Source organism: Nicotiana tabacum, chromosome 22, assembly GCF_000715075.1.
Source record: "Nicotiana tabacum cultivar K326 chromosome 22, ASM71507v2, whole genome shotgun sequence".
NCBI lineage: Eukaryota > Viridiplantae > Streptophyta > Magnoliopsida > Solanales > Solanaceae > Nicotiana > Nicotiana tabacum.
In genome coordinates, this window is record NC_134101.1 from 54,622,363 (window position 1) to 54,648,576 (window position 26,214).

At 33.6% G+C, this 26,214-nt stretch overlaps 3 protein-coding genes across 5 annotated transcripts; all 3 read left to right on the forward strand.

The window, feature by feature from the left end:
- The first annotated feature begins 705 nt into the window (after positions 1–705).
- Positions 706–1,305, forward strand: LOC142175863 (uncharacterized). The gene has a single exon (XM_075242865.1). The coding sequence runs from the start codon at positions 706–708 to the stop codon at positions 1,303–1,305; it is 600 nt and encodes a 199-aa protein (XP_075098966.1).
- A 6,447-nt stretch (positions 1,306–7,752) lies between these two features.
- LOC107826061 (non-specific lipid transfer protein GPI-anchored 12) lies at positions 7,753–14,335 on the forward strand. Its single transcript, XM_016653005.2, has 3 exons — positions 7,753–8,310; positions 12,735–12,794; positions 13,965–14,335. Exons 1-3 carry the CDS (start codon positions 7,920–7,922, stop codon positions 14,081–14,083), a joined length of 570 nt encoding a protein of 189 aa, XP_016508491.1. The 5' UTR covers positions 7,753–7,919; the 3' UTR covers positions 14,084–14,335.
- An 815-nt stretch (positions 14,336–15,150) lies between these two features.
- On the forward strand, positions 15,151–21,949 carry LOC107826057 (protein FAR1-RELATED SEQUENCE 3). 3 transcript variants are annotated; one of them, XM_075244269.1, is made up of 7 exons: positions 15,151–15,419; positions 16,238–16,459; positions 16,592–18,516; positions 18,607–18,696; positions 18,951–19,100; positions 20,122–20,238; positions 21,648–21,949. In XM_075244269.1, exons 2-7 carry the CDS (start codon positions 16,303–16,305, stop codon positions 21,690–21,692), a joined length of 2,484 nt encoding a protein of 827 aa, XP_075100370.1. In that variant the 5' UTR covers positions 15,151–15,419; positions 16,238–16,302; the 3' UTR covers positions 21,693–21,949. The 3 variants fall into 3 exon arrangements, with proteins under 3 accessions (XP_075100370.1, XP_016508483.2, XP_075100369.1); XM_016652997.2 differs by having other exon boundaries at positions 16,238–18,516; XM_075244268.1 differs by having other exon boundaries at positions 15,187–15,419; positions 16,138–18,516.
- Positions 21,950–26,214: the final 4,265 nt, after the last annotated feature.

Here is a 26,214-nt window from a genome sequence, read left to right on the forward strand (position 1 = left end):
TTCGGTTAATTTTATTGATTCAAAAATTTGTTGAATTCTGTTTATATAAATATGAATACCATATATATATTTACTTATTATTATTATTATTATTATTATTATTATTATTATTATTATTATTATTATTATTATTATTATTATTATTATTATTATTATTATTATTATTATTATTATTATTATTATTATTATTTGTTGTTGTTTCATAATTACCCAAATTGCTTCTAATTTATCTATTTTTTTAATGATAGTTTTCATTATGTCGAATTTATCAAAGCTTGAATTTGTGCCACTTGACATCCCCGAAAAGAATTATTTATCATGGGTCCTTGATGCTGAAATTCACCTTGCTGCAAAAACTCTTGAAAATACTATTATACAAGGAATGAAACATCAGGCCAGGATAATGCAAAGGCTATGATTTTCCTTCGACATTATCTCGATGAAGGCTTAAAGACTGAATACTTAACCCTAAAGGATCCATTTGAATTATGGAGCAGTTTGAAGGAACGATATAACCATCTTAAGGCAACAATATTGCCAAGATCTCGATATGAATAGATTCACTTATGGTTACAAGATTTTAAAACTGTAAGTGAATATAATTCTGTTGTATTCAGGACAACTTCCCAACTTAAATTATGTGAGGAAATTGTGAATGATGAGGATTTACTGGAAAAGACTCTTTATACTTTTCATGCCTCAAATATGGTATTGCAGCAACAATACCGTGAAAAGGGTTTAAAGAAATATTCTGAATTAATCTCATACCTCCTGGTGGCTGAGAAACATAATACCCTTTTAATGAAAAATCATGAAGCTCGTCCCACTGGATCTGCACCATTTTTCAAAGTGAACATGGTAGCAGCGACTCAAAAGTCTGAAAGAAGACAAAATCATTATCGTGGTCGGGGCCGTGGCCATAGTCGTGGATGTGGACAAGGACATGGAAGGGGACAAAATAATTATCGTCATCATGGCAGAAATAAACAAGAGAACAATAAGGATCCTCAAAATAATCCTTTAAAAGGCAGAGTTAATATTTGGCACAGGTGTGGTATGGAAGGTCATTGGGCACGTGTTTGTCGTACACATGACCATTTTGTTAAACTTTATCAAGCATCCAATAAAAAAAAAGATAACAATGTGGAGGTACACTTGACTTTTCAAAATCATGATGATAAAGCAGGTCCCTCAAACAAATATGATGATGCTGAGGCAAATCTTGCATGTAAAGATGATAATTTTGGAGGCCTTGCAAATATTACTCATTTAGAAGGTGGAGACTTATTTGAGAATATTGACTGAGGAAGTGATTATCTTATTGGGGAATAAAGCTTTAAGAAAAGTTGTTATTTTCATATTATGTCTTTATGCAGTTTGTTCTTCTTAAGTATACTTTCCTAAAGCATCATATATGCTAGTTTCTTTATTCCTCGTGTAGTTTCTAATGTTTCTTTTATTTATAGTCTTTCGTATTTCTTATGATGTACTTTTTTTATTTATTTATGAAGAATATGGAAATTTTTCAGTCTTCAGTTAGATCCAAAATCAATAAAGATGATATATGTCTTTTGGATAGTGCTACAACACATACTATTTTAAGAGATACAAGATATTTCTCTTATTTGGTGATGAAAGAAGCCAATGTTAATACAATATATGGCAGTACAAGATTAATTGAAGGCTCATGAAGAGAAAATTTATTACTGCCCGGAGGAACGAATTTGGTTATTAATGAAGCATTATATTGCAGTATGTCTCAAAGAAACTTACTAAGTTTCAAAGATATTCGCCAAAATGGATATCACATTGAGACTACAAATAATGAAAAGATTGAATATCTTTATATTACTACAATAAAGTCGGGTAAGAAATATGTGCTTGAAATGTTACCTGCTCTTTCCTCCGGCTTATATTACACAAGTATTAGCAGGATTGAAACACATGCCATAGTAAATGAAAAGTTTACTAATCAAGATAATTTTATTATTTGGCATGACCGGTTGGGTCATCTTGGTTCTACTATGATGCGTAAAATTATTGAGAATTCACATGGACATTCAATGAAGAACCAAAAGATTCTTCAATTTAAGGAATTGTCTTGTGCTGCATGTTCTCAAGGCAAATTAATTATTAGACCATCAACTATTAAAGTTAGGATGGAATCCCCTACATTTCTGGAACGTATATAAGGTGATATATATGGGCTCATTCACCCTCCATGTGGACCATTTAGATATTATATGGTTTTGGTAGATGCATCTATAAGATGGTCACATGTGTGCTTATTATCAACTCGCAATATGGCATTTGTGAGATTGTTGGCTCAAATAATAAAGCTAAGAGTACAATTTCCAGATTATATAATTAAGACAATTCGTCTTAATAATGCTGGTGAGTTTACATCTCGGGAATTTACTAATTATTGTATATCAACTGGGATAACAATTGAGCATCCGGTTGCTCATGCTCATACATAAAATGGTGTAGCGAAATCATTGATCAAACGCCTCCAATTAATTGCTAGACCAATGCTTATGAGAACAAAACTCTCCATTTCAGTATGGGGTCATGCTATTTTGCATGCAGCAGCACTTGTGCGGATAAGGCCCACAAGTTATCATAAAGTCTCCCCACTGCAATTGACTTTTGATCAGGAGCCAAATATTTCCCATCTTAGAATCTTTGGTTGTGCGGTATATGTTTCCAATTGCTACATCACAACGTACAAAGATGGGTCCCCAAAGAAAGTTGGGGATATATGTTGGGTATGAATCTCCTTCTATTATAAAATATCTGGAGCCTATGACTGGAGATTTATTTACGTCAAGATTTTCTGATTGTCATTTTGATGAATCAGTATACCCAATATTAGGGGGAGAAAATAAGCAGCTGAGAAAGGAGATAGATTGAAATATATTATCACTATCTCATTTAGATCCTCGAACAAATCAATGTGAACAAGAGGTTCAAAAGATAATTCATTTGTAAAATATTACAAATCAACTACCAGATGCATTCACTGACCTACCAAGGGTGACTAAGTCACATATTCTAGCTGCTAATGCTCCAATTCGAGTTGATATCCCGATAGGACAATCAATTAAAGCAAATGAGTTTAAACCACGCTTGAAATGCGGTGGACCAATCGGTTCTAAGAATAAAAATCCTCGAAAAAGAAAAGGAGCAAATGATCAAAGTGATCATAATACAGAGGTAGTGGCTCAAGAAGAGCACAGAGACATAACAAATGATAAAACCTCAAGGGAGGTTCAGGTACCTGAAAATGATGAGAATGGAGAGATCTCAATAAGTTATGTCTCAACAGAAAAAAGATGGAACCGAAATAATATTGTTATCGATAACGTTTTTGCTTATAATGTCGTTGTTGAAATAATGCAACAAGATGAGGATCTTGTAGACAGAGAAATGATTGGCCAAAATGGAAAGACGCTATCCAGACAGAATTAACTTCACTTGCGAAACGTAAAGTTTTTGGGTCTGTAGTCCAAACACCAAATGGTGTTAAGTCTGTTGGCTATAAATGAGTTTTTGTACGTAAAAAGAATGAGAAAAATGAGGTACAGAGATATAAGGCACGCCTTGTTGTACAAGAATTTTCACAAAGACCTGATATCGATTATGAAGAGACGTATTCTCCTGTTATGGATGCTATAACGTTCTGTTATCTCATTAGTTTTGTTATCCATGAAAAGCTTGACATGCATTTAATGGATGTGGTTACATCCTACCTTTACGGCTCACTCGATAATGAGATATACATGAAAATTTTCGAGGGATTTAAAATGCCTGAAGCACACAATTCGAAGTTCAGGAAAATATTTTTAATCAAATTGCAAAGATCTTTGTATGGTCTAAAACAATCAGGAAGAATGTGGTATAACCGCCTTAATGGGTGTTTATTAAAGGAAGGTTATATAAATGATACCATTTGTCCATGTATTTTTATAAAAAAAATAACATCGGAATTTATTGTACTTTATGTATATGTTGACGACATAAACCTTATTGGAACTCCTACAGAACTCCAAAAGGCAATTGATTATTTAAAGAAGGAATTCGAGATGAAAGATATCGGAAAGACAAAATTATGTCTTGGTTTGCAAATTGAACATTTACCAAACGAGACTTTTGTTCATCAATCTGCCTACATAGAAAAGGTATTGAAACAGTTTTACATGGATGGAGCACATCCATTAAGTACTCCGATGATTGTTCGATCACTTGATATGAATAAAGACCCGTTCCGACCTCAAGAAAAGAATGAAGAGTTTCTTGATCCTGAAGTACCATATCTTAGTGAAATTGGTGTACTAATGTATCTTGCTAACACTACAAGGCCTGGCATAACTTTTCCAGTTAATGTCTTAGCAAGATATAGCTCTGCTCCTACAAGGAGACATTAGAATGGAATCAAATACATATTGCGGTATCTAAAAGGGACTACCGATATGAGATTATTTTATGGCAATGATTGCAGTCCCGATCTTGTTGGTTATACCGATGCTGGGTATTTATCTGACCCACGCAAGGTTCGATCTCAAACAGGCTATGTGTTTACATATGGAGGCACTGCTATATCTTGGCGATCGACTAAGCAATCAATCGTGGCTACTTCATCTAATCATGCTGAGATAATTGCTATTCATGAAGCAAGTCGAGAATGTGTATGGTTGAGGTCTATAATACATCTTATTCGAGACAAATGTGGTTTGAAGTGTGACAAACTACCCACAATTTTGTATGAAGACAATGCAACATGCATAGCCCAATTGAAGGGAGGATTCATAAAAGGGGATAGGACAAAAGCACATTTCACCAAAGTTATTTTTCACATATGATCTTCAAAAGAATTGTGATATCAATGTACAACAGATCCGTTCAAGTGATAATATGGCTGGTTTGTTCACCAAATCTCTACCGACGTCAACCTTCAAGAAACTAGTGTACAAGATTGGGATGCGAAGGTTCAAGGATGTGAATTGATGCTCTCATCAGGGGGAGTTAATACGCGTTGTACTCTTTTTTCCTTACAAGGTTTTGTCCCACCGAGTTTTCCTTGCAAGGCTTTTAACGAGGCAACCAAAAGGCGTATTTCTAAACATGTGTACTCTTTTTCCTTCACTAGAATTTTTTTTTCCACAGGGTTTTTTCCTAATAAGGTTTTAACGAGGCACATTATCTATGGACATCCAAGGGAGAGTGTTACAACAAAAATCAAATTATGGTGGATGTCTACTCTTCCTCCATGATCTTCTCAAATGATAAATGACATATTTTTATGCTTAATGGCATATTTAATGACATATGTTTCTTCACTTTTCATGTCTATATAAAGGCCTTATAATAGATAGGAAAATAGACACAATTGAAAAAAAAATAAGAATCTCTCTTCCTCTATATCTCTTATCTTGTTTTTCTTTGTTATATATTGTCACTTTTGAGTTATATTTCGTAATACAAAGTTATAATTCGGTTATTGAGTTTGTTGTGGTTGAACTTTTAGAAATAAACTTTCTGCTTTTCATCTACCCTACATAATGCTTCAACATTCTGTCTTACTCCCCCCCCCCCCCCCACAACACACACCCGGTCCCTTGTGTTTTCTCTAAAAAAAAAATTGGTTTTTGCTTTTATTCTTTTTTTTCTTCTAGGCATGTGCTTTTAAGTTCCTTAAATTCTGTATGATTTACAGCTAGCAAAAAAGCAGCAATCCGTTTTGTTCAAACTGTGATCGACATATTGGGCCATACACATCTCATGTCCCATAGCAGAAAACAGTATAACTGATGAACAAATCTATATAGTCACCACAGTGTTTCCCAAGTAATTAAACTGAGTGAAATATTTCTTCTATTACCAAATAACATATAACTGACGAACACATTTATAAAATCAACAAAGATATTTTCTAAGTGAATGAGTGAATCTGATGTTCGTTTTGCTAACTAAAACTTTTAAATCAACGAAGTTCTAAATTAAAGATGGTTTTCATACAAGCTTCGAGATCAGATCCAACCTTAGTTTTTTCTTTACAGAAATCCTAGGGTGTCGTAACACTAATTTATGATGCCCTAATGAGGCCGGACTTGTGCATTTTTTAAAAGTAACTTAGAGTACAAACTACATATTATTAGAAAGAATCACAACTATATATGATTTCAAAATAACAATATATGAAACATATGTATGAAATATTTTCACAAATGTACATATATGTAAATTTCTCCAAAATATAATCGGAATGCCACATAAACTGTCAGTTAAAGTATTGTTTCCTTGGAAAGAAAACAACATCCCGAAATTAGCATTTATGTGAAAGAGAACAAGTGCCTTTTTTTTTCTCCTTCTCTCGTAGATATTCAAATTGGAAAACAATTAACACTAGACTTATAGCCTGTTTGACCAAACTGGAGAAATCAGCTTATTTTGAGAAGTATTTTTTTCAAAAGTGCTTTTGAAAAAAATACTTTTGAAGAGAAACAGTTTGTGTTTGGCTAATCACTCTAAAAAGCACTTTTGAGCAATAATTTATGTTTGTCCAAATTTTTCAGAAAATGCTTTTAAGTATCAAATTACGAATAAGGACATGGATAGATTTACTTAATAGTTAATATTATAAGTAAATAAATAATCTTAAAATATATTATTACAGACAATAATTAAATCTTTTCATTTTATTTAAGTAAAATATGAAAATAAATTTAAAAGTACTTAGTTCTTTTAATATAAGTTAAATATATTAAAAATCATTCAAGAAATATAAAAGCATTCACCCCTAAAGTTACTATATATTAGAAAGCTATCATAAAAAAAATAAGAAATATTTATACATTAATATCCTAAGTATTAGGTTTAACACTTATTTTGGTATATACTATATTTTGTTAAGGGTATATTTGGTAAGAAGAAAAGTCAAAACTACTTCTGTTTTTGCTTTTGGGAAGAAGCTATTTTTTTCTGCTTCTCAAAAACCGCTTCCGCTTCTTCCCAAAAGCACTTTCCCCCCCAAAAAAACTTGGTCAAACAACTCAAGTTAGAAAAAAAAAAGTGTCGTTTGAAAAAAAAAAATTTTTGACCTCTTGAGAAGCTTGACCAAATCGGCTATTAAACAAAATACTGATTCTTTTTATCTGTCACTTTAACTCAAAATATTTGTCACTTTTTTTTTTTAATTTCACCTTTAATGTTACAAGAAGGTATATAGTCATTATTCTTTTTGAGGGAGGGATAAGAGTAATTTAATCGAACATTCGTTATGATGTGTGTCTAAGTTAAGTGGTATGGATTCACGTGAAGTCATACGTCTATTCCTAAATCATGTATAACAATGTTATATTTATTTAAAATTACTTAAATGTATGTGTGTGCACCCATGCTCAAAGACTTCTATAATGCAATTATTATTGGTGCACCTCTACAAGTGAAATTGGCAATTCAAATCTCACTCCGAACAGTCTTTTTCGAGTATAGATATATATGTGAAAATTACTAAAATTTTAAAAAAAATATAATTTTGAACCTATAATTTTAAAAATACAGTGAGTTCATGGCAAGAGACTAAAGTTAAATCCGTTAAGCGTAAATTCTATATCCACGTCTTCACAATTGTACACTCATTCTCTTGAAATTCCGGATCCGCTTGTGGTTATGATTTATACTAGTAATGAAAGTGTCAAATCTTTATAAAAATTAATATAAAAGCAGGAAGAAGTAGTTACCTACTAGTAGCTGTTTTGGCAAATAAACTTTTTGGGCTATCAAAATTCAAAAGCAAGCCATCAACTTTACCACTCCAAGTACAGGAGAGAGTATTACTTGTAGCTCTATTTTTACAACTCTGCTCACTCACTTCTCAGTTCCCACTACTAAAACACATTCATCTCAAATCCACAACAATGGCAACAGCCACCAAAATAACCACCACTATTGCCACAATATTTCTCATCATCTCACTATTCGTCATTCTGATTCCATCCACTGATGCACAAAAATCGCCACCGGCACCAGCAGCTCCTGCACCAAGTCCCGGAGTTAATTGCTTTAGCGTCTTAGTAAACATGTCTGATTGCTTAACATTTGTTGAAAAAGATAGCAATTTGACTAAACCAGATAAAGGATGTTGCCCAGAAATTGCTGGGTTGTTAGATAGTAACCCAATTTGCTTTTGTCAAATGCTTGGGCGAGCGAGCTCTGGTGCTAAAATTGGGTTAAATATTGATATCGATAAGGCACTTAAACTTCCTTCTGTTTGTGGTTTGGAGATTCCACCTGCTACCACTTGCTCAGGTACCCATTTTTACTCTCTCCCTCTCTTTATGCCACTATCGGTTTCTTACTTCCGATTTGGGTTAGAAAAATTTGGGATCTACTTTTAGCTTGTAGTTTCCTTTACCCAGATCCTTAATAAGCTGTTTGGCCGAGCTCCTTTTTGGTTAAAAGTGTTTTTTGGTCCAAAAATACTTTTTTTCTAAAGTTAATTTGTCTGGCCAAAGTTTAAGAAGTAAAAAAAGTGATTTTGACGCGTAAACAGTTTTTGAGAAGTAAAATAAAACAGTTTCTTCGCATTTTAAAAAAAATATACTTAAAAGGTACTTTTAAGTATATTTTAAAAAGTATTTTATCTCAAAATTATTTTTCAAATTATTTAGCCAAATACAAATTGCTTCTAGCAAAAAGTACGTTTTTAAAAAGAATTTTTTGAAAAAACACTTTTAAAAGTTTAACCAAACATACTAGAAGTAGACGTACTTACTTCCTCCGTCGCAATTTATCTCAAGGTATTTGTATTTTGAGAGTTAAAAGAATTATTTTTTAACCGTAAGTCCTTCATATGCCTTTTAAATATTTTAAGTTAGTAATTACTGCTACTTATAGTACTTTATACGTAATTTCTAAATATGTAAATACATTAAAAAAGATTCCATGTCCAAATACATTAAAATTAAGAAGTTTTAATTTCGAAAAGCAAAAGCTTAGTATAAATCGGACAAAGGGAATAACAAGATTAGTTCAAACAAACACTTTTTTATAATTGAATTTGCAAATTCCAAAACTTTAACAAACCCAGCTAAATTTATGGTACTAGTAAAAAAAAGTAAGAAGATAAAAATTAAAAAATAAGTTTCCTTAGAAATAGCCGTTGAATGTTAAATCACAGTCCACTTTGGAGTTTGGACCTATAACCTATTCAATTAAAAACTTATCCGCATCGTGTGTTTACACCAAATCTAATTAAATTAATCATAGGAGATAAACTAAGGTCTTCTAGGATTTTTTATTTTGAATAAATAAGAAATTTAAAAAAGGCTAGTAGAATCATGTAATAACTAATGTTACAAACTCTTAGGGTTACTGTCATCCTCTTTCTTTTATTTCCTTGCAATCATTCTCTCCATTATTGCTTCATCTTGTGACTTGAATCTTATATAATTTTTTCTAGGTTCTAAAATCTATGTAGAAATTCATAGTCTTTCCTAACTTTTTCTAAGTTCTAAACTTTATTTCGTTGGCAAATACTTAGGAAGAATCTTGTCTTCTTCTTCCATACATAGTTACACGAATAAACACAAAAACTGTAAAAACCATAAATTGAAAATTTTTAATCCTTGAAAATAGTCTTACCAATATTGACTAATTATTACTATACATAAAATACCATTTTATACTGTTAGGTCAGGATGGGACTCTAAGAAAGAAGGAAAATTTGTGCCTCACAGTTTTAGATTTCATATTTGCTCTCTCACAGTAATATATGTTTTCCAGATTTACTTAACGATAGGAGTGTAACGGAATAGCTGACTAGATTACTAAGTATATTTAATTATAAGTTTAGAATATGTACAAAAAAAATAAAAGTTAACTATGATTAAGCACTAATATACGTAGTTAGATTAAATAGCAAGTGTCATATTTTTATTGAGTTGGTGTAAACACCCGGTGCGGGTAAGTTTTTACCGTGCCTCAATTATTGACCGGGCAAAATACAAAATTGATCGATTTTAACCGATTGGCAGAAATGAATTACATTCGCTAATTAAAAAATATATAAAATACTTATAGTATATCTATATAATTCACATATATATAAAAATATACATTTCATTTTTAAATATTTTTTAATATTTTTTAGAACAACTAAAAATATACTTTTCCTTCACTCCATACACTAGTGGCTTATGTGCTGAAACAATCTAGGTAAATTTGAGTAAATTACTAAATTCAGATTTCACCAAAAAAAAAAAAAAAACAGTGCTCAAATTTGTGAAAATAGACGTGATAAGATTTAAATAACATAATAATCTATAATTGTTCTATATTAGCTAGTATACTTCTTTTGCCTATTTATTGACATTATTAATGCTCGAGAATCAAATAGTTTTGTTTTCTAATAAAGATTGTGATTTACAATATTTTTATCTTAGTTTTGAAAATATATATTTAATTGAAATGTTTAAGAGATTGATATATGTTCGACTTAGCACTTGTACACCCAACTTCACCCCCACTTTTTGGGGACGGGCAGAGTATTCTTTTTCAAAGTTATGGTATTGTGTATTTCAGGATAAAGGTAACTCTTCTACTTATGTACTAAAATAAAACCAAAAAATAAATAAAAATGGAGCAATGAGAATTACAGAGCACTGTTTTATTGGATAAATTTAATATTCCTATTTGATACAAGTATTGTTACTTTGAAATTGAAAACATCACATCGGGTTTATAATTTAAATAGTTAAATGAATTTAAATTCTTGAAAATAGTACAATTGCTATTAGGGGCCATTTGGTAGGGTGTGTAAGAATATTGTTGAATAAAGTGTATTAGTAATGCAAGTATTAGATATGCAGAGATTATTTCTCATCCAATGTTTATTGTGGTGTATTAAAAATTAAAATGCAATGCATATTTTTTAAGAAAATTAATTGTTTACAAAAATGTCCTCGATGTTCTTTAGCTTAAGGGACTTTAAGGATAATTTTATTTTTAACCATGCTAATGCATGCATTAATAGCTTGGTATTGCTAATACCATGGTGTGCTATGTATTAGTTATGCATAGGATAATACCAAATATGTTGTATAATTAATACTTGCATTAGTAATACGTATGTTGAAAAATTATACCAAACGAGGGATTAGTAATACCAAAAGCTAATGCGTGCATTATTTTCCCTTGTTTGGTATATTTTTTGAACTTATGCATTAGTTATGCAAACATTAGTTATATACTGTATTTGGTATTATCCTATGCATAACTATTGCATAAGAAATTATGGTATTAACTAGGGGTGTTCATAAAAACCCGAAAAATCGAACCAAATCGAAAACCGAACCAAACCGACCAAAAAAATCAATAATTTTTAGGTTTGGTTTGGTTTTGGTTTTGAATTTTAAAAACCGATCAAATTTTATTTGGTTTTGGTTTTAATAAAAAAATAACCGAAAAAACCCTAACCAAACCGACTATAGAAGTAACTATTTAAATTTATTATTACGCCTATATATATGTATATTTTTATATAAAGTTTCTAAAATGTTATGGTACATATTAGTCGTTTGTATTTTAAGTCTAGTTCTTTGCTATTACAATAATCTAATTCTTTGCCTTTACATTCTAGTTTGATTGGTAGTTTGCTTTTACTAAGTACAAGAATTATTCATGTAAAAATAATCGATTTTTAAATGAGTACTTAAATTATTTATCACTATTTGATTCAATTATCATCAATATCTCATGGTAAATGATAGATTTCTTACAGTGCGATTGTTTTGATAGTATTACATTGAAAATGTAGTCGCCGGAATATGTGTTTGGTAGTGTATGTCTCATATTTAAAAAAAATCGATAAATAACTGAAAAAACCGACAAAAACCGAATCGCTAAAAACCCAACTTAATTGGTTTGGTTTGGTTTCAATATTTTAAGAACCGACTTACTTGGTTTGGTTTCTTTTTAGGGAAAAACCGATCTAAACCGAACCATGAACATCTCTAGCATTAACAATGCAATGAGTTTTAATGCATGCATTAGCTTAATTAAAGACAAAATCGTCATTCAAAATTTATGCTCGATTAAAAATGCTTTTATATTAATGTAAGTTTGAAATAATCCAAGAAAGTGGGAAATAAAATTATACCTCTAGTACATAGATAAATACTTAGCATATTTTCTTAATCTTTTTTTCAATAAATATTTAGTTCTATACTACAATATAGGTAGACAAATCAAACATTTTTAAAAAAAACCTTTTTCATATAAAAACATTCCTCAACATATGTTTCTTTTAAAAAGATAAAGTGATGGACTGGTTATGAGGGTATTTTTGTAAATAAATAATTCTGTTAGAAATCGTGCAATGCTTTAATACATCAAAGAAACATATCAGTATAACTAATACAAGCATAACTAATACCAACATTATTAATACACCTTATTCGGCATTATTCTTATACACTCTACCAAACAAGCCCTTAGTGTAATAAATCATGCACCTATTGGGTTAATATGTTGAGAATTGTTGAGTGTCCCACATCGTTGGGATTTGAGGTCCTTGGTCTACTTATATGGTCTTGGACAATTCTCACCTCATAAACCAGCTTTTATGATTGAGTTAGGCTAGTGGCCAACCATTTATCAAGAACCATGCAAAATTTAAATATCATATCCAATTTGGAATTAATTAATTGCATTTTTTTCTTTTTGCTTTTTAGATCTTGGCGTCCCAATCGGAGCTCCAATTGCAAGTGACGACGGACCTGCTCCATCACCTGGTAAACTCATACATTCCTTCGTTAAATTGTGGTTCAATTGTATTTAGTCTTTCAATTTACTCAAATAACAATACAAGTGGGATTAACGGTATAGGGTTTACTCGATTCAAGTAGTAATACCTAAATTTCTACTTTCCCTTAGTTTCTTTGCAATCAGTGGAATGGCAGATCGATCCAACAATGAGTTTGCGAGTTCAACAAAATATTACGTTTCATATTCGAACTATAGACATATAATAAAAATAGTTGCAATATAGTTATTATAGGCATTTCAAAGTTCGCTCTCTCAACTCAGAGCTCACATCATTTCAATTCTGGAACCGCCACGGTCATGCAATGGCAATTTTGGAGGTTAGATGGAATGGTACTTGGGAGAAAAATAGAAGAACCAAAAATTTGGTCCATAGAACAATTTTTCAGTAAGAAAAAGCATTTTTAAAAAACAAAAAAGAAAAGAATAACTACGTATTATTTATGAATTACAAAACATGTTTAGGTTTTGTAACTTAGGGTGTGTTTGGTATGAAGGAAAATATTTTTCATGGGAAATGTTTTCCTAAAAAATGAGTGGTTTTATCACTTATTTTTTCTTGTTTGGTTGGTGAGCGAAAAATTTTTTTCGGAAAATATTTTCTAGTATTTCGTTATACTCGTTTGTTGAAATAAAAAAACATCTATCTATAACATGAAAAGAAAGTACTATTAATAATATTTTTATTTAGGATGGAGTTGGGGGTGGGGGCGAGGGTGGGGCGGGGTTGGGATGGAAGTGGGTAGGTTGGGGTGGGGGTGGAGTGGATAGGTTGGGTGTGGGGGTGGATTGGTGAGGATGGGGAATAGGGTGGGGAAGGTTAAAAAAGAGTTTTAGAAAATGTTTTCCCTTCTCTTGACAAGGAAAATATTTCCTCCAATTGGAGGAAAATGAGTTCACGAGAAAAATATTTTCCAAAACATGAAGCCAACCAAACATTAAAAAATTAGAAAATATTTCCTTCATACCAAACACACCCTTAGTGAGCATAACTAGGAACTACAAATAGTCGTGCTAGTCAAGAAAGAATAGAGTTTCATTTTAGTTTTCTTTGCCATAGTTTTGGGCTTGAATAATATCTTTAATTTGCAATATTTTATGAAGACAATACCATGACCATCTTATTGTTTTTTCCTCAGGAGGGTTTGCAACTAGTCCTGCATCTGACAACAAAGATAATGCAGCTTCAACCATAGTATTTTCCAAGATTCACTTCCTTGTTGGCATGACCATTATGTTTTTCACAACCCTTTTCTGATTCAACAACAATTCTTGGTAGATATTAAAATGCAACTAGCATTCTTAGAGACATCCATAAACTTCAGTATTTATTCTGTAATATTTCAGTATAAATTCTTTGTTATTGTTACTGCTCTTTTTTCCTATGACTTTTTCACTGCTGTATTTCTTTTCATAACTGTTGTGATCATGCTTTTTGGAGTCGAGGGTTTATAGCAAACAACTTCTTTACTTTTGAGATTATATTAGATATGTTATTGTTGTTGTTGTATCTTTTTTCACATTGAAATCATTATTGATAGTGGAGTTTAACTCATCCTGAATCTCTAATGAAGATAATTTTGGTTAGTTTTATTAAGTATCATATATTGAGGGTTTGTGCATGTAAAATTGTTATGGCTTGAGAAACTTGACATGTCCATCTTATTTTGGTTCTCTAAAATTGCATTAAGGAAAAACTTTCCAGAACTCCTGTTTGATCATAAATTTTGGCTACTTTTCAAAAAAAATAAAAATATTGTTTGTTCATAAAATATGATCAGTTTTTGAAAATTATTGAATTTTTTTTCAAGTTCCCAAAAATTGAATTATGGCAGTTTTTGGATGAAATTTTTTCTTTCACTCATAAAACTTTCAACTTTTTTTTAAATAAAATGCATGATCAAACACAACTTCAACTTCCAAAAATATCATAGTCAACGAAGATCCAAGCGTTATTCGGTTGACCTACGGAACCCAATTAATGAAACATTTTAACTTCGTCTAATACTCAACACTTAATTTTTGGCTTTAATATTTTCGATGGTTATATAATCCGTTACAAATATTCTTTATTTTACGGTCCATGTAACGTGAGATCTTTAAGTAATCTGTTACATATATACAAAAGTTTTTGTATAATTATTTTTATATTTAAATTCTAAATAATTATTTTGTATTATTTCCTCATCAAATAGCTTGATCGACGCAAAATATATCATAGAGAATAAGTATTTTCTGCCAAACTAGCAACCTCGGGGCCCTACGTTTAATCTCAGCATAAGTTTGACGTAAAGTACAAGTAGGTATTTTCTAGATTAATATCTCACCGTTAATATTAATCAAACGGCTGAAAGTTCGTGTACGCTTAGGTTCATTGGTAATCCACACGACACCCACTAACTCTCCCCGTTTTCTTCTTCCTCCTCCGCCCTCTGCAACTTCGCCCGCCGGTGCCCCAATTGAACTCTGCAAATTCCTTCCAAACGCCGCCGTTTTAATTGTTCTAAAGAATTCACACAACTTTGGACTTCCGTTTTCATACCGCAAATTGTTTGAGATCCGTTTGGCCTTAATTCTCTCTCCTCCGATCATAGGTCTCTCTCTCTCTCTCTCTCTCTCAAACATAGATACATACACATATACTTGTATATGTATATATGTACTTATGTATGTGTGTGTGCGTGCCCGTGACTATACATATGGACCTTTTAACTGCATGATTTGTTCTGCGGGAGGTTTAAGGTGTATTCAGTGTATATTTTATTTTATTTTTCGAGTTTTTATAACTGAGTATGATTTTAAGTTGATTAACTGAAGTCTATAAAGTATCAAACGGCAAATTAAGTTTAATTATGCGCAGAGTAAAATTATGGCGTTAGCTCCAACTTCGTTTTCTTAAATAAATATTTAGAAGCCGCATGAAAGAGCTAATACGACCTTGTTATGATTAAAAATGTATTTTGATGTTTGAAACCTTGTAGTCACAGAAAAAAATGCTATTGACTTCCGTAGTAAAAGTGTCATATAAAAAAGGACAGAGGAAGTACTTTGTATGAGCTCTTAAGGGATATAATGGGTGATTTTAGATGAATAGTTGGTGATTGAAGACAATTAAGGAACATTATGCTAATATCTAATTTGGTTTTGGTCAACTATTTGTACAAAATTTACGACAAAGTAGAGCTTCTAAATCCATTATTGAGCTGAAATTATCTTTGCATGTTTTATGTTATTACAGTTGTGTTGTTGAATTGCAGTACTCGTGCTTGCTTTACTTTTCTCAACTTCGTTAACTAAATCTGTAACATGCAGATACATGGTAAATAAAGGAAATGTAGGATGAAAAGAATAGCAGCTAAAGATGATTGTTATGGTAAATAGGTCGTGACATGGTTATGTATGGCATCTTCAGGGATATGTGCTGGAGCACCTCTAGAGATGTGATGCGTTTTTCTAAAGTGGTTTACATGTTCTGGGATGGATGTTGAAGTGATCGATGTCGAACAGGGGAGTATGCAACACCAAGGTGGCATAACTGATGACGGTGATGATGAACCCAGCGAGAGTGGAGAAGCAAATGTTAATGGAAGATCAAATGCACCTGAACGGGATGAGGTTGTTGAGCCACAAACGGGTATGGTATTTCATTCTGAAGATCAGGCTAAGAATTTCTATGATGAATACGCTAGGCATTTGGGTTTTACCACCCATGTCTATCAGTTTAATCGACTGAAGACTGATTTCTTATGTAATGGTTTGAGAACAGTGTACGGTGAATCCTGTGATGCAATGCTTAGAGTGGAGTTAAAAGGCCAAAACAAGTGGGTTGTGACCAAATATATGAAGGAGCATAGTCACTCCCTTGTGCATCCTAATAAGGTGCATTACCACACATCACACAGGCATTTTGCGGTGGCAAAAAAGAATGGGCCTGAGAATAATCAGGGTGTAGGAATTGTTCCTAGTGGTGTAATGTATGTCTCGGTAGATGGTAACCGCATCCCTGTAGAGATTAACCGTGGAGCTAAGAGTACTCGTCTTGCAGAGTCAGATCAAACAGTTAAGGATACTGTACCTCAGAGTTTTTCTCCTAGACAATGCAATCAACGAAGAACATTAGGAAGAGATGCTCAGAATCTTCTTGATTACTTCAAGAAAATGCAGGCTGAGAATCCTGGATTTTACTATGCCATACAGTTGGACGAAGATAATCGCATGGCTAATGTATTTTGGGCTGATGCAAGGTCAAGAAATGCATACAGTCATTTTGGTGATGCCGTTATACTGGACACAATGTACAGAGTTAATCAGTGCAGAGTCCCATTTGCTCCATTCACAGGAGTAAATCATCATGGTCAGACAATTTTGTTTGGTTGTGCACTTCTTCTAGATGAGTCTGAGGCTACATTTGTCTGGCTATTCAAGACCTTCCTTGCTGCCATGAATGACCGTGCCCCTGTCTCCATAATTACTGATCTGGACACTGTTATACAATCTGCAGTTGCTCAAGTTTTTCCTGGAACACGGCATTGTATCAACAAGTGGCATGTATTAAGGGGTGGCCAGGACAGAATGGCTCATGTATGTCACATGTACCCAAATTTTCAGGTTGAACTCTATAATTGTATCAATTTGACAGAGACAGTTGAAGAATTTGAATCATATTGGGAGACAATCCTTGAAAAGTATGATCTGAAGAAGAATGATTGGCTTCAATCCATATATAATACACGTCGGCAGTGGGTACCGGCTTATTTTCGTGATACTTTCTTTGCAGCCCTCTCTCCTAACCAGGAATATGAATGCTCATTTTTCGATGGCTATGTGAATCAACAAATCACACTGCCATTGTTCTTCAGGCAGTATGAAAGAGCTTTGGAGAATTCATTTGAGAAGGAAATAGAAGCCGATTTTGATACAATATGCACTACTCCACCACTAAGGACACCATCTCCTATGGAGAAACAGGCAGCAACTTTATACACGAAGAAAATATTCTTAAAATTTCAAGAAGAGTTGGTGGAGACATTTGTCTACACTGCAAACAGAATTGATGGAGATGGGGCTCTCAGCACATTCAGGGTTGCAAAATTTGAGGATGACCAGAAAGCATACATTGTCTCGCTGAATATATCTGAACTGAAAGCAAATTGTAGTTGCCAGATGTTTGAATGTAGTGGTATCCTTTGTAGACATATTCTTACAGTTTTTACAGTAACTAATGTTCTTACATTGCCATCTCATTACATCTTGAAGCGGTGGACAATAAATGCAAAATGCCGTGCTGAATCAGATGAACATGTACAACTACATGGTACCGAATCAATGGCACATAAATACAACAGTCTCTGCCGGGAAGCCATAAGATACGCTGAAGAAGGGGCTGTAGTTCAAGAAACATATAATGCTGCATTAGCTGCTCTTAAAGAAGGAGGAAAGAAGGTGGCTCTTGCAAAAAGAAATGTTGCTAATCCTCCTAGCTCACAGGTTAGCGGTGTTGGCTATGATGATCGGAGGACGTCTGCCTCTGCTCCGGAAATGACGCCATTATTGTGGCCACGGCAAGATGAAATGACAAAGCGCTTTAATCTTAATGACACTGGTATTCCTGCTAGGACTATTGCTGATTTAAATGCCCAGCGCATGGCCCCGGTGTCTCTTCACCGTGATGATGGTCATGCAGATAACACGGTACTGAGATTCATTTTTATCTTATTTAATTTGACCAGCAGATTTCTTGAGTCAAGCTTTGTGCTATTTTTTTTTTTTTTGGATTCATAGGTGATTCTTCCTTGCCTCAAGTCAATGACTTGGGTGATGGAGAATAAAACTTCTACACCTGCGAATAGAGTTGCTGTCATCAACCTGAAGGTGTGTTTCAGAGCTTTATGTATAATTTGATTTTAGTTCAACTTTTAAAGCTTTTCCTTAAAAAAGATTATCATGTTGGTGAATTGATTAATTTTTGTTTATATAATGTAACTGAATTTTGTGGATAGCGATGGAAGAGTGTGCTTCCTTTGGCAACTTTGTGACCTCGTGTGCTCTTATTTAATTTCAGTTATATGCTGATATGCATGGGTTTGATAATTTTATTATTGTTTACTAAGTTTCATTGGTTGTAGCTGCAAGATTACAATAGGACTCCTTCACGAGAATCAGAGGTTAAGTTTCAGCTATCACGGGTCACACTAGAGCCCATGTTGAAGTCTATGGCTTATATAAGCGAGCAGCTTTCCACCCCGGCTAATAGAGTTGCTGTCATCAATCTGAAGGTATGTGGGGAAAATTAGTAATATCATTTCTGTTAATGAACTAACTATTAGGTGTGTGCACATGCCATATTTATTTTCTGATGAGAAGGTGCTATGTTCTATTCCTCTTCACTCCAATCAATCCCCTTTCCACGTTTCTTTTATTATTCCTTTGTATTCCCACCTTTGTGTCATCTCCTCCAGTATACCATATTCCTATTTTAAACATCGATATGTTATTTTCCTCCTGTTATCCGTTGTTATTTTTCCCCCTCCTTTTTGGGAAAGGGGTGTTCATACTATCTTTTCGTTTTCATAGTACCTTGCCATTGTTACTGGTTATTGTTATTGCTTTTTCCCTCTATTTTCTGGTTCTTGCGATGCTGTTATTATCTTTCTGGCCTCTGTTGTTGTTACTGATCTATTGTCTCTTTTCGTCTTCTTGAGCCGAGGGTCTATCAGAAACAACCTCTCTACCCCGAGGTAGGGGTAAGGTCTGCGTACACACTACCCTCCCTAGACCCTACTTGTGTAATTTTACTGGGTTGTTGTTGTTGTTGTTTTTTTGGGAAAGGGGAAGGCAGTTGTTTTCAGTGTGGTCATCTAATTTGGTATGAGGACATAGTAAATCTGTCTGGATCACAAGAAGAACCTGATCTACTGTGAAATACAATGCCAGCACATCTCGTTGGCAAGCATTGTCCTTACTCACAAGTCAAAGAGCATGTGGTTGACTACTAGCGCTTTGGGGTGTGGTCAATTTGCTTTTAGTATTGTCAATATCCTTCCATTGCTATGTCTTAACTTGTTTTTGCCTACTTGCTGTATGTTTCTTCCTAAGGTTGTGAATTTCCTGGAAACTTGCTGTTTGGGCCCGTGAATGAATTGAAACTTCTTTCATGTAGATAGTGCTAATAACTCAAGACATCAATGTACAGATATGACCACTCTGCTTAAATGCAGTGTTCAGCTGCTATCTTGTAAAGAGACATCAGCTTCTGCAATGAATTGTCTTACTGATACAGAATCCATTTCTTTTCAGCTTCAAGATACAGAAACAACTTCAGGAGAATCAGAGGTGAAATTTCAGGTTTCAAGAGATACTTTAGCCGCCATGCTGAGGTCAATGGCGTATATCCGTGAGCAGCTATCAAATACAGTAAGTTCCCTCGGCCATTTCAGTAAATATCATCTGTTTTATCCATCCAACTTCTTGAAAACCTTTTAAGTAAAATTGACTTCACTGCTTTGTCATCGATGGAGTTTTCCCCTGTTCCACTAGAATAGACTAGTGCTAAAGCTGAAGCTTGAAATGGTTTTCATGCTGAAGTGCGTCTTCGGTGTGATCCTATCAATTTATCTCTGTCCGGACCACGTGCGACGCAGTAGCTCTTCGCTGGTAACTACTTGAACAATACTCAGAGGAGTTCTTATGACATGAGAATTGGATCTCTGATCTAATGGAAATTGAAAGTTCACTTTTCAGGTTTATATCATTTTGCAGGGAAATAGCTTTTTCTGCGTATTTTCCTTTTGAATCACATATTTTAATTGAACTTTATACCTTTTCTTTCTTAAATTTCTTAATCTTTTTGTGGCCATTTTTGACCTTCTGTAGATCCTACAGTTTTTAGAATCTGCCATCAGCCTTAATAAGAAAACAAAATTCTATTTAAAAAAAAAAAAAAGGAAAATGGCAAGTGGTTATTTAGATGGCTGAACTATAATGAGTTATGAATAGGCAAGAAGACTTCTTTTATCAAACAATGGTGATTCTGATCCGTCTCTCCTACTGATGCTTCTGCTCTTGGCTGTTAACTACTTAAACAATACTCAGATGAGTTCTTATGACATGAGAATTAAAAATCTGATTTAATGAAAATTAAAAGTTCACTTTTCATGTTTATATTAATATCCAGGGAAATGATTTTTTTCTGTTTATTTTCCTTTAGAATCCCATAGTTTAAGTGAGCTCGTGTAATTATTTTATTTCTTGATCATATGCTTGTGGACAGTTTTGGCCTTGTGTACGAGAATAGAACAGTATAAGAAAAAGGCAAAAAGGGAAGTGGTCACCTAGATGGCTGATCTATAGTGAGTTAATAATAATAGGCAAGTAGATTTCTTTTATCAAACATTCTAATTTCTAAAATGATACATGTTCCAGTCCACCAAAAGGAGACAAAACAACACGAATAAAATTTTGTTTCACTGGCATCTAAAACTCACTCTGACATCTTTAGGCCATTTTAGTATTTGATAGATGCTTATCTTTACCTGACTTGTAACAGTTGCATGGAGTAACATGCATGTGTATATACATGTTCAAGTTTGTACTTTAGCCATGGACCTTAGAAGGAGAAATAAGCTTATGCAGTGGCGCTTATTTTGAGGCCATTCCCAGTATGTGTCCAAAATCCAAATTGTGTGAAATATTTTTGTAGCTTCCACATAGGAGTTCAGTTCTGATGTCCGACAATATCGTCAATTTTATCGATGCATTGGTCAGATCCGCCTTGTTTGTTAGACGTTGACGGTTTACCTCAACTTGGATTTTGATGATGGCAGGTTGAGTCCCAACTGGAGAATCCGGCAAAAAAGCAGAGGAAATAGATATTATGTTCTGTTACTATTTATAGCCTGTTGTGTGAATAGATCACCTTGTGGATTGGAGTGCTGCTGATATTCTTCTTTAAACATGTAATTAGTATGGTTGAATCGGGAATGATCCAAGGTGTCATTGTGTAGATTTAGGTAGGATAGTGTGTTACATGCTTTTCCTTTTCTGCATTACTAGTATCCGTACCCGCGCCTTGCGGGGAAAATGTAAAATATAACATTTGAAAAGAAAATATTCTGATTTTTTTAAATATTGAGCCTATACATTGACAATTGGAAGGAACTATGAGATCAGCAAGAACAAAGGTAGAACTTTCGATTTATAATTTCTATTCTCGGCATCAACATTAGTAGCAGATGCTGTAATTATAAATAGTAGTATAGAGTCATCAACAGCTCCAAAGGCTAACTCCTACCTGGGCAAATACTTAAACTGCTACTCAATAATTAGACGTAAATAATCTCCATGTCATAATGTATGGACAATTTCCTTCATCTTTGTCAGCACCATAGAAGAGATTTGTTCAGCAGCAAACTGCTTCTCTTCACTCTTGTAGTTTACAACAATCATTAGCTTATCACCAGGTCCAGGAATAACCTTAATATGCCACAATTTCATGTCACCCTGTACAAATGCATCACTAAACCTCCTAATAAGCCGATAAGAACTGCATCATAGAACTGAAACCATATAAATACTGCATGGAATTACAACACAATCTATGAAATAGCAAATTACATGGAAAGCACACAAGTTCCGTAAAAAAAATATGGACAACTCAATTACTGGGATATATGTCATAAAAATATGAGCAAAATGAAAACTCATATAACTTGTTCCTACAACGTGTTTGATTTAAAATATCAGACTACTCTCTGGCAAAGGATAAAACATGCATTAAGATATGATATCCTACAAGATTAAAGAAGGTCCAAAATTCCCTTGACTTAGATTACTCTAAGCAACTAAAGAAACGAAAGGGTTACAGACCATAAAATTTGACATCACAAATCAAAAACAAACATCTGTATACAACCGTTGAGAAAAGGATTTAATTAATTCCCACATTGTTTCTTAGAAAATTTTATGTCAAGATCAGCACAACTTTTCTTACACTAATCACAATCTTGCAAAAATCAATATATTACTTCATAAGGAGTATGCTTTAGAAATTAAGTAAAACTAACAAAAGCAATATAGTTTAATTGAAGTGAATCAAAATTACTCGATAGATATGAACCTCATCGCGACTGTTATCGATGATTTCTTTCATACCACGACAATCAGTAAATGTTGGTATTCACAAATTACTTGATTTCACTTTGGGGCTAGCAAATGCAAATATCTTATAATTAGTAGATGATTCCAATAGAAGAACCATCATGTTGGTAGCCTTGCACGAGAAACTTTCGATACTGCAAATGACTTCTTCATTGGCGATTCTGAAAGGTGAAGCAAAGGGTCAATGGATTCCTCATTGACAGGAAAGCAACAATCACTAGAGAATTGACTTTCATTTGAAGAACTTTGGCATTTGAATCCTTTCTATCACCCATAATCACAAGGTATTGTAGCTTGATATCAAAATTAACATGTAATTCTCCAATACTGCGAGCCAAAAGAAATTGGAAGGAACTTTAGTTCTTATCAAAATTATAAGATTTGCACTAATCTTATAAAGCTTAAATTGAAGCCATACTGAACTTCGGAAACTGCAAAAGGAAATTTACTAATAATAGGAGATGACTTCTTGTGACACCATAATCTAAATCAAATAAATATTTGTTCAAGAAATTGCTTTGCCTTTACTTCTTTCTCAGCAAAAGAAATGGGCTAAACAGACCGTTCTGCATGAGTACTATAGAGTTATGAAACTTGCAAAGAGGAATATCACTCTGTATCATACCTCTTCTTCACCCTTTGGTTCCTAGCCTCCATTTGGAAAGATAAATGGCAAAAGCATGCTGAATTTAGGGCTGGGCATATATCGGGTAAAACTGATAGTTCGAACCGAAAAAAACTTATTTGGTTATTGGTATCAGATTATTGGGTTAACAGTTCGGTAACGGTTTAGTGTTATTTTACTATTGGGTTATCGGTTCGGGTCTCGTTTGCCCAATTTTATTAATGGTTTAACCGATAACCCAGTAAACTTAAAAAAAAAATATGATTTTACCTAAGGTATATAAATTTTCTAGTTCTCCCAATTCTCTATCTACTGTTGTAACCCTCCCAAATTTGTCATTCTAACACATATAGAAACAATATTGTAAAGTTTATCATATTCTTTGAGAGGGGTTACAACAGCACCCCTGATGATGCTCGCGTTGACGATGTTTATCGAGCTACTTTTATTTCCTCCTCAATTTTTGGGAAGCATACACTTATTTATACCCTACCTCGTTCCCTACAACCCCAAACACGTACAGTTGCTCTAGAAAGGGGAGCTCTCAAGAACCCAATTTTCCCAAGATCCCTCCATCATCTAAGGTAAGCTCTAAAGATGATTCTAAATTAATTTCAATTCTCCAACACGTTACTAACATGGGAAAATCCTTCAAATCATTAGATATTCGATCGAGATATCATTGTTGAGAAACGAAACCCTAGAACTCTAATTCAAGAGGATTGAACGTCAAAAAGGTAATGTTTCCACTCCCTAGTCATTTATAGTTGTGAGTTGATGAGTTCTTGGGAGAATAGTAAATGGGTTTGATAAACAGAACCATAAGAACTATGCTAGGGTTTTGGATTGTTGACTTATGATTGTTGTAAATATTTGGGTGATGAGAAATAGTGTTAGTAACATATATTTTGGGATTGTAGAATCACCTAGAAGTAGTAGAATGAGAATTAGGTGAGGATAACACCATTAATGAGGGCTATGTGACTTTACGCCCAAAAGGTGTTTGATAAAATTCCAAAGTTACCAAAACATGAGCCTTAGCGCTAATATTGGTTTATCTTGATATATATTGCTATAGATTATTGTGAAAGAGACGATAAACATTGTGATACTCTTAAAAAGGGCCAGAGTTAAGGTATGTGAGGTTAACTCTCTTTACGTTTGGGAATGTTTATGATTCTCCATATGTCCTATTCTTTATGAATGTTACGAGTTTCCCATAAAGTAATTATGCCTTAGTTTCATGAATAGTTGTAGAACCTCTATTCTCTAGATGGCATAGTTTCTTAATCGTTCAATATGCTATGAGTTTCAGTTATGCCAAATTAATTTATTATAAATACATGTCTTAGTCTAGTCCTATTCAACATTTCAGTATCTTGTAACTCAGTATGATTCAGTATTTCAGCATCATGCAATATGATTCTCAGTTTCTGATTCTAAATTCCTAAATGTTGAATACCTGTATTTGGGCCTGAGGCCGCAGTTTATGCTTTATGCATCTTTGGGCCTAAGTCCGCAGTTATGTATACGTATACTTGGGCCCGAGGCCGCAGCTTGTGCACATAGACATTGGGCATGAAACCGCAGTTTAATATTCAGATAAACATGTGGTTCATCATTTAGAAGAGGGAGTATTCATATCCTTACTTCCTTTGTTCAGTTCAGTTATAATTTCAGTTATCAGTTCTCAGTTCTCAGTTTCATCATTAATAGTTTTTTCTTTCAGTTGCTTTACATACCAGTGCAATTCAAATGTACTAACATCCATTTTGCCCTGGGCCTGCATCTCACGATGCAGGTAATGATTTACAGGTTGACGATTCAGAGCACTAGGATTCTCGTACCAGCTATTGGGTGAGCCCCAGTTCTTTCAGGGCATTATCAGTACTTTACAGTCTTCCAGTATTTACAGACAGTTGGTGTTTTCAGTATTTCATTAGAGGCTTCATAGACTAGAGTAATAGTTAGACAAAGTCGCATGATTTTTATGTCAAGTAATGTTGGCTACAGATATATTTCAAACTTATGTTAGTATTTTCGCACATTGATTTATATCAATCAGACTTTCAGTATATTAGTATGTATTTCCGTATTCAGTATGTTATGATATCACATGTTGATTCAGTCAGCAGTTGATTCGCTCGGTCACATGTAATCAGGCACCGAGTGTCATGTTACGTCCAGACCCAGGTTCGGGACATGACAAAGCTTGGTATCAGAGTACTAGGTTCAAGTGTCCTAGGGAGTCTATGAAGTTGTGTCTAATGGAGTTTCCTTTATGTGTGTGTGCCGGCCACACATATAAACGGCTAACTGCCAAGACATTTAGGATTGTCTCATTTCTTTCTACTCTAGATCATGCCATGAAACTCAGAGCAATATGTAATCGTCTCTTCCTATCGAATTCCAGACGTATCGAATGCCCAAGCGACGGGTAAGAAAAACCCGAGGTCCTAGAGATGATGATTGCCCATTAGGGTATGATTATGGAGTACATGTTGGTGACAAATAATATTTGAGAGGATGTTGAAAGTTGGATACAATGGATAGTAGTACAGATTAAAGCATCACCTTATCATAAAGTAAAACAAAGAAGAGTTATCATG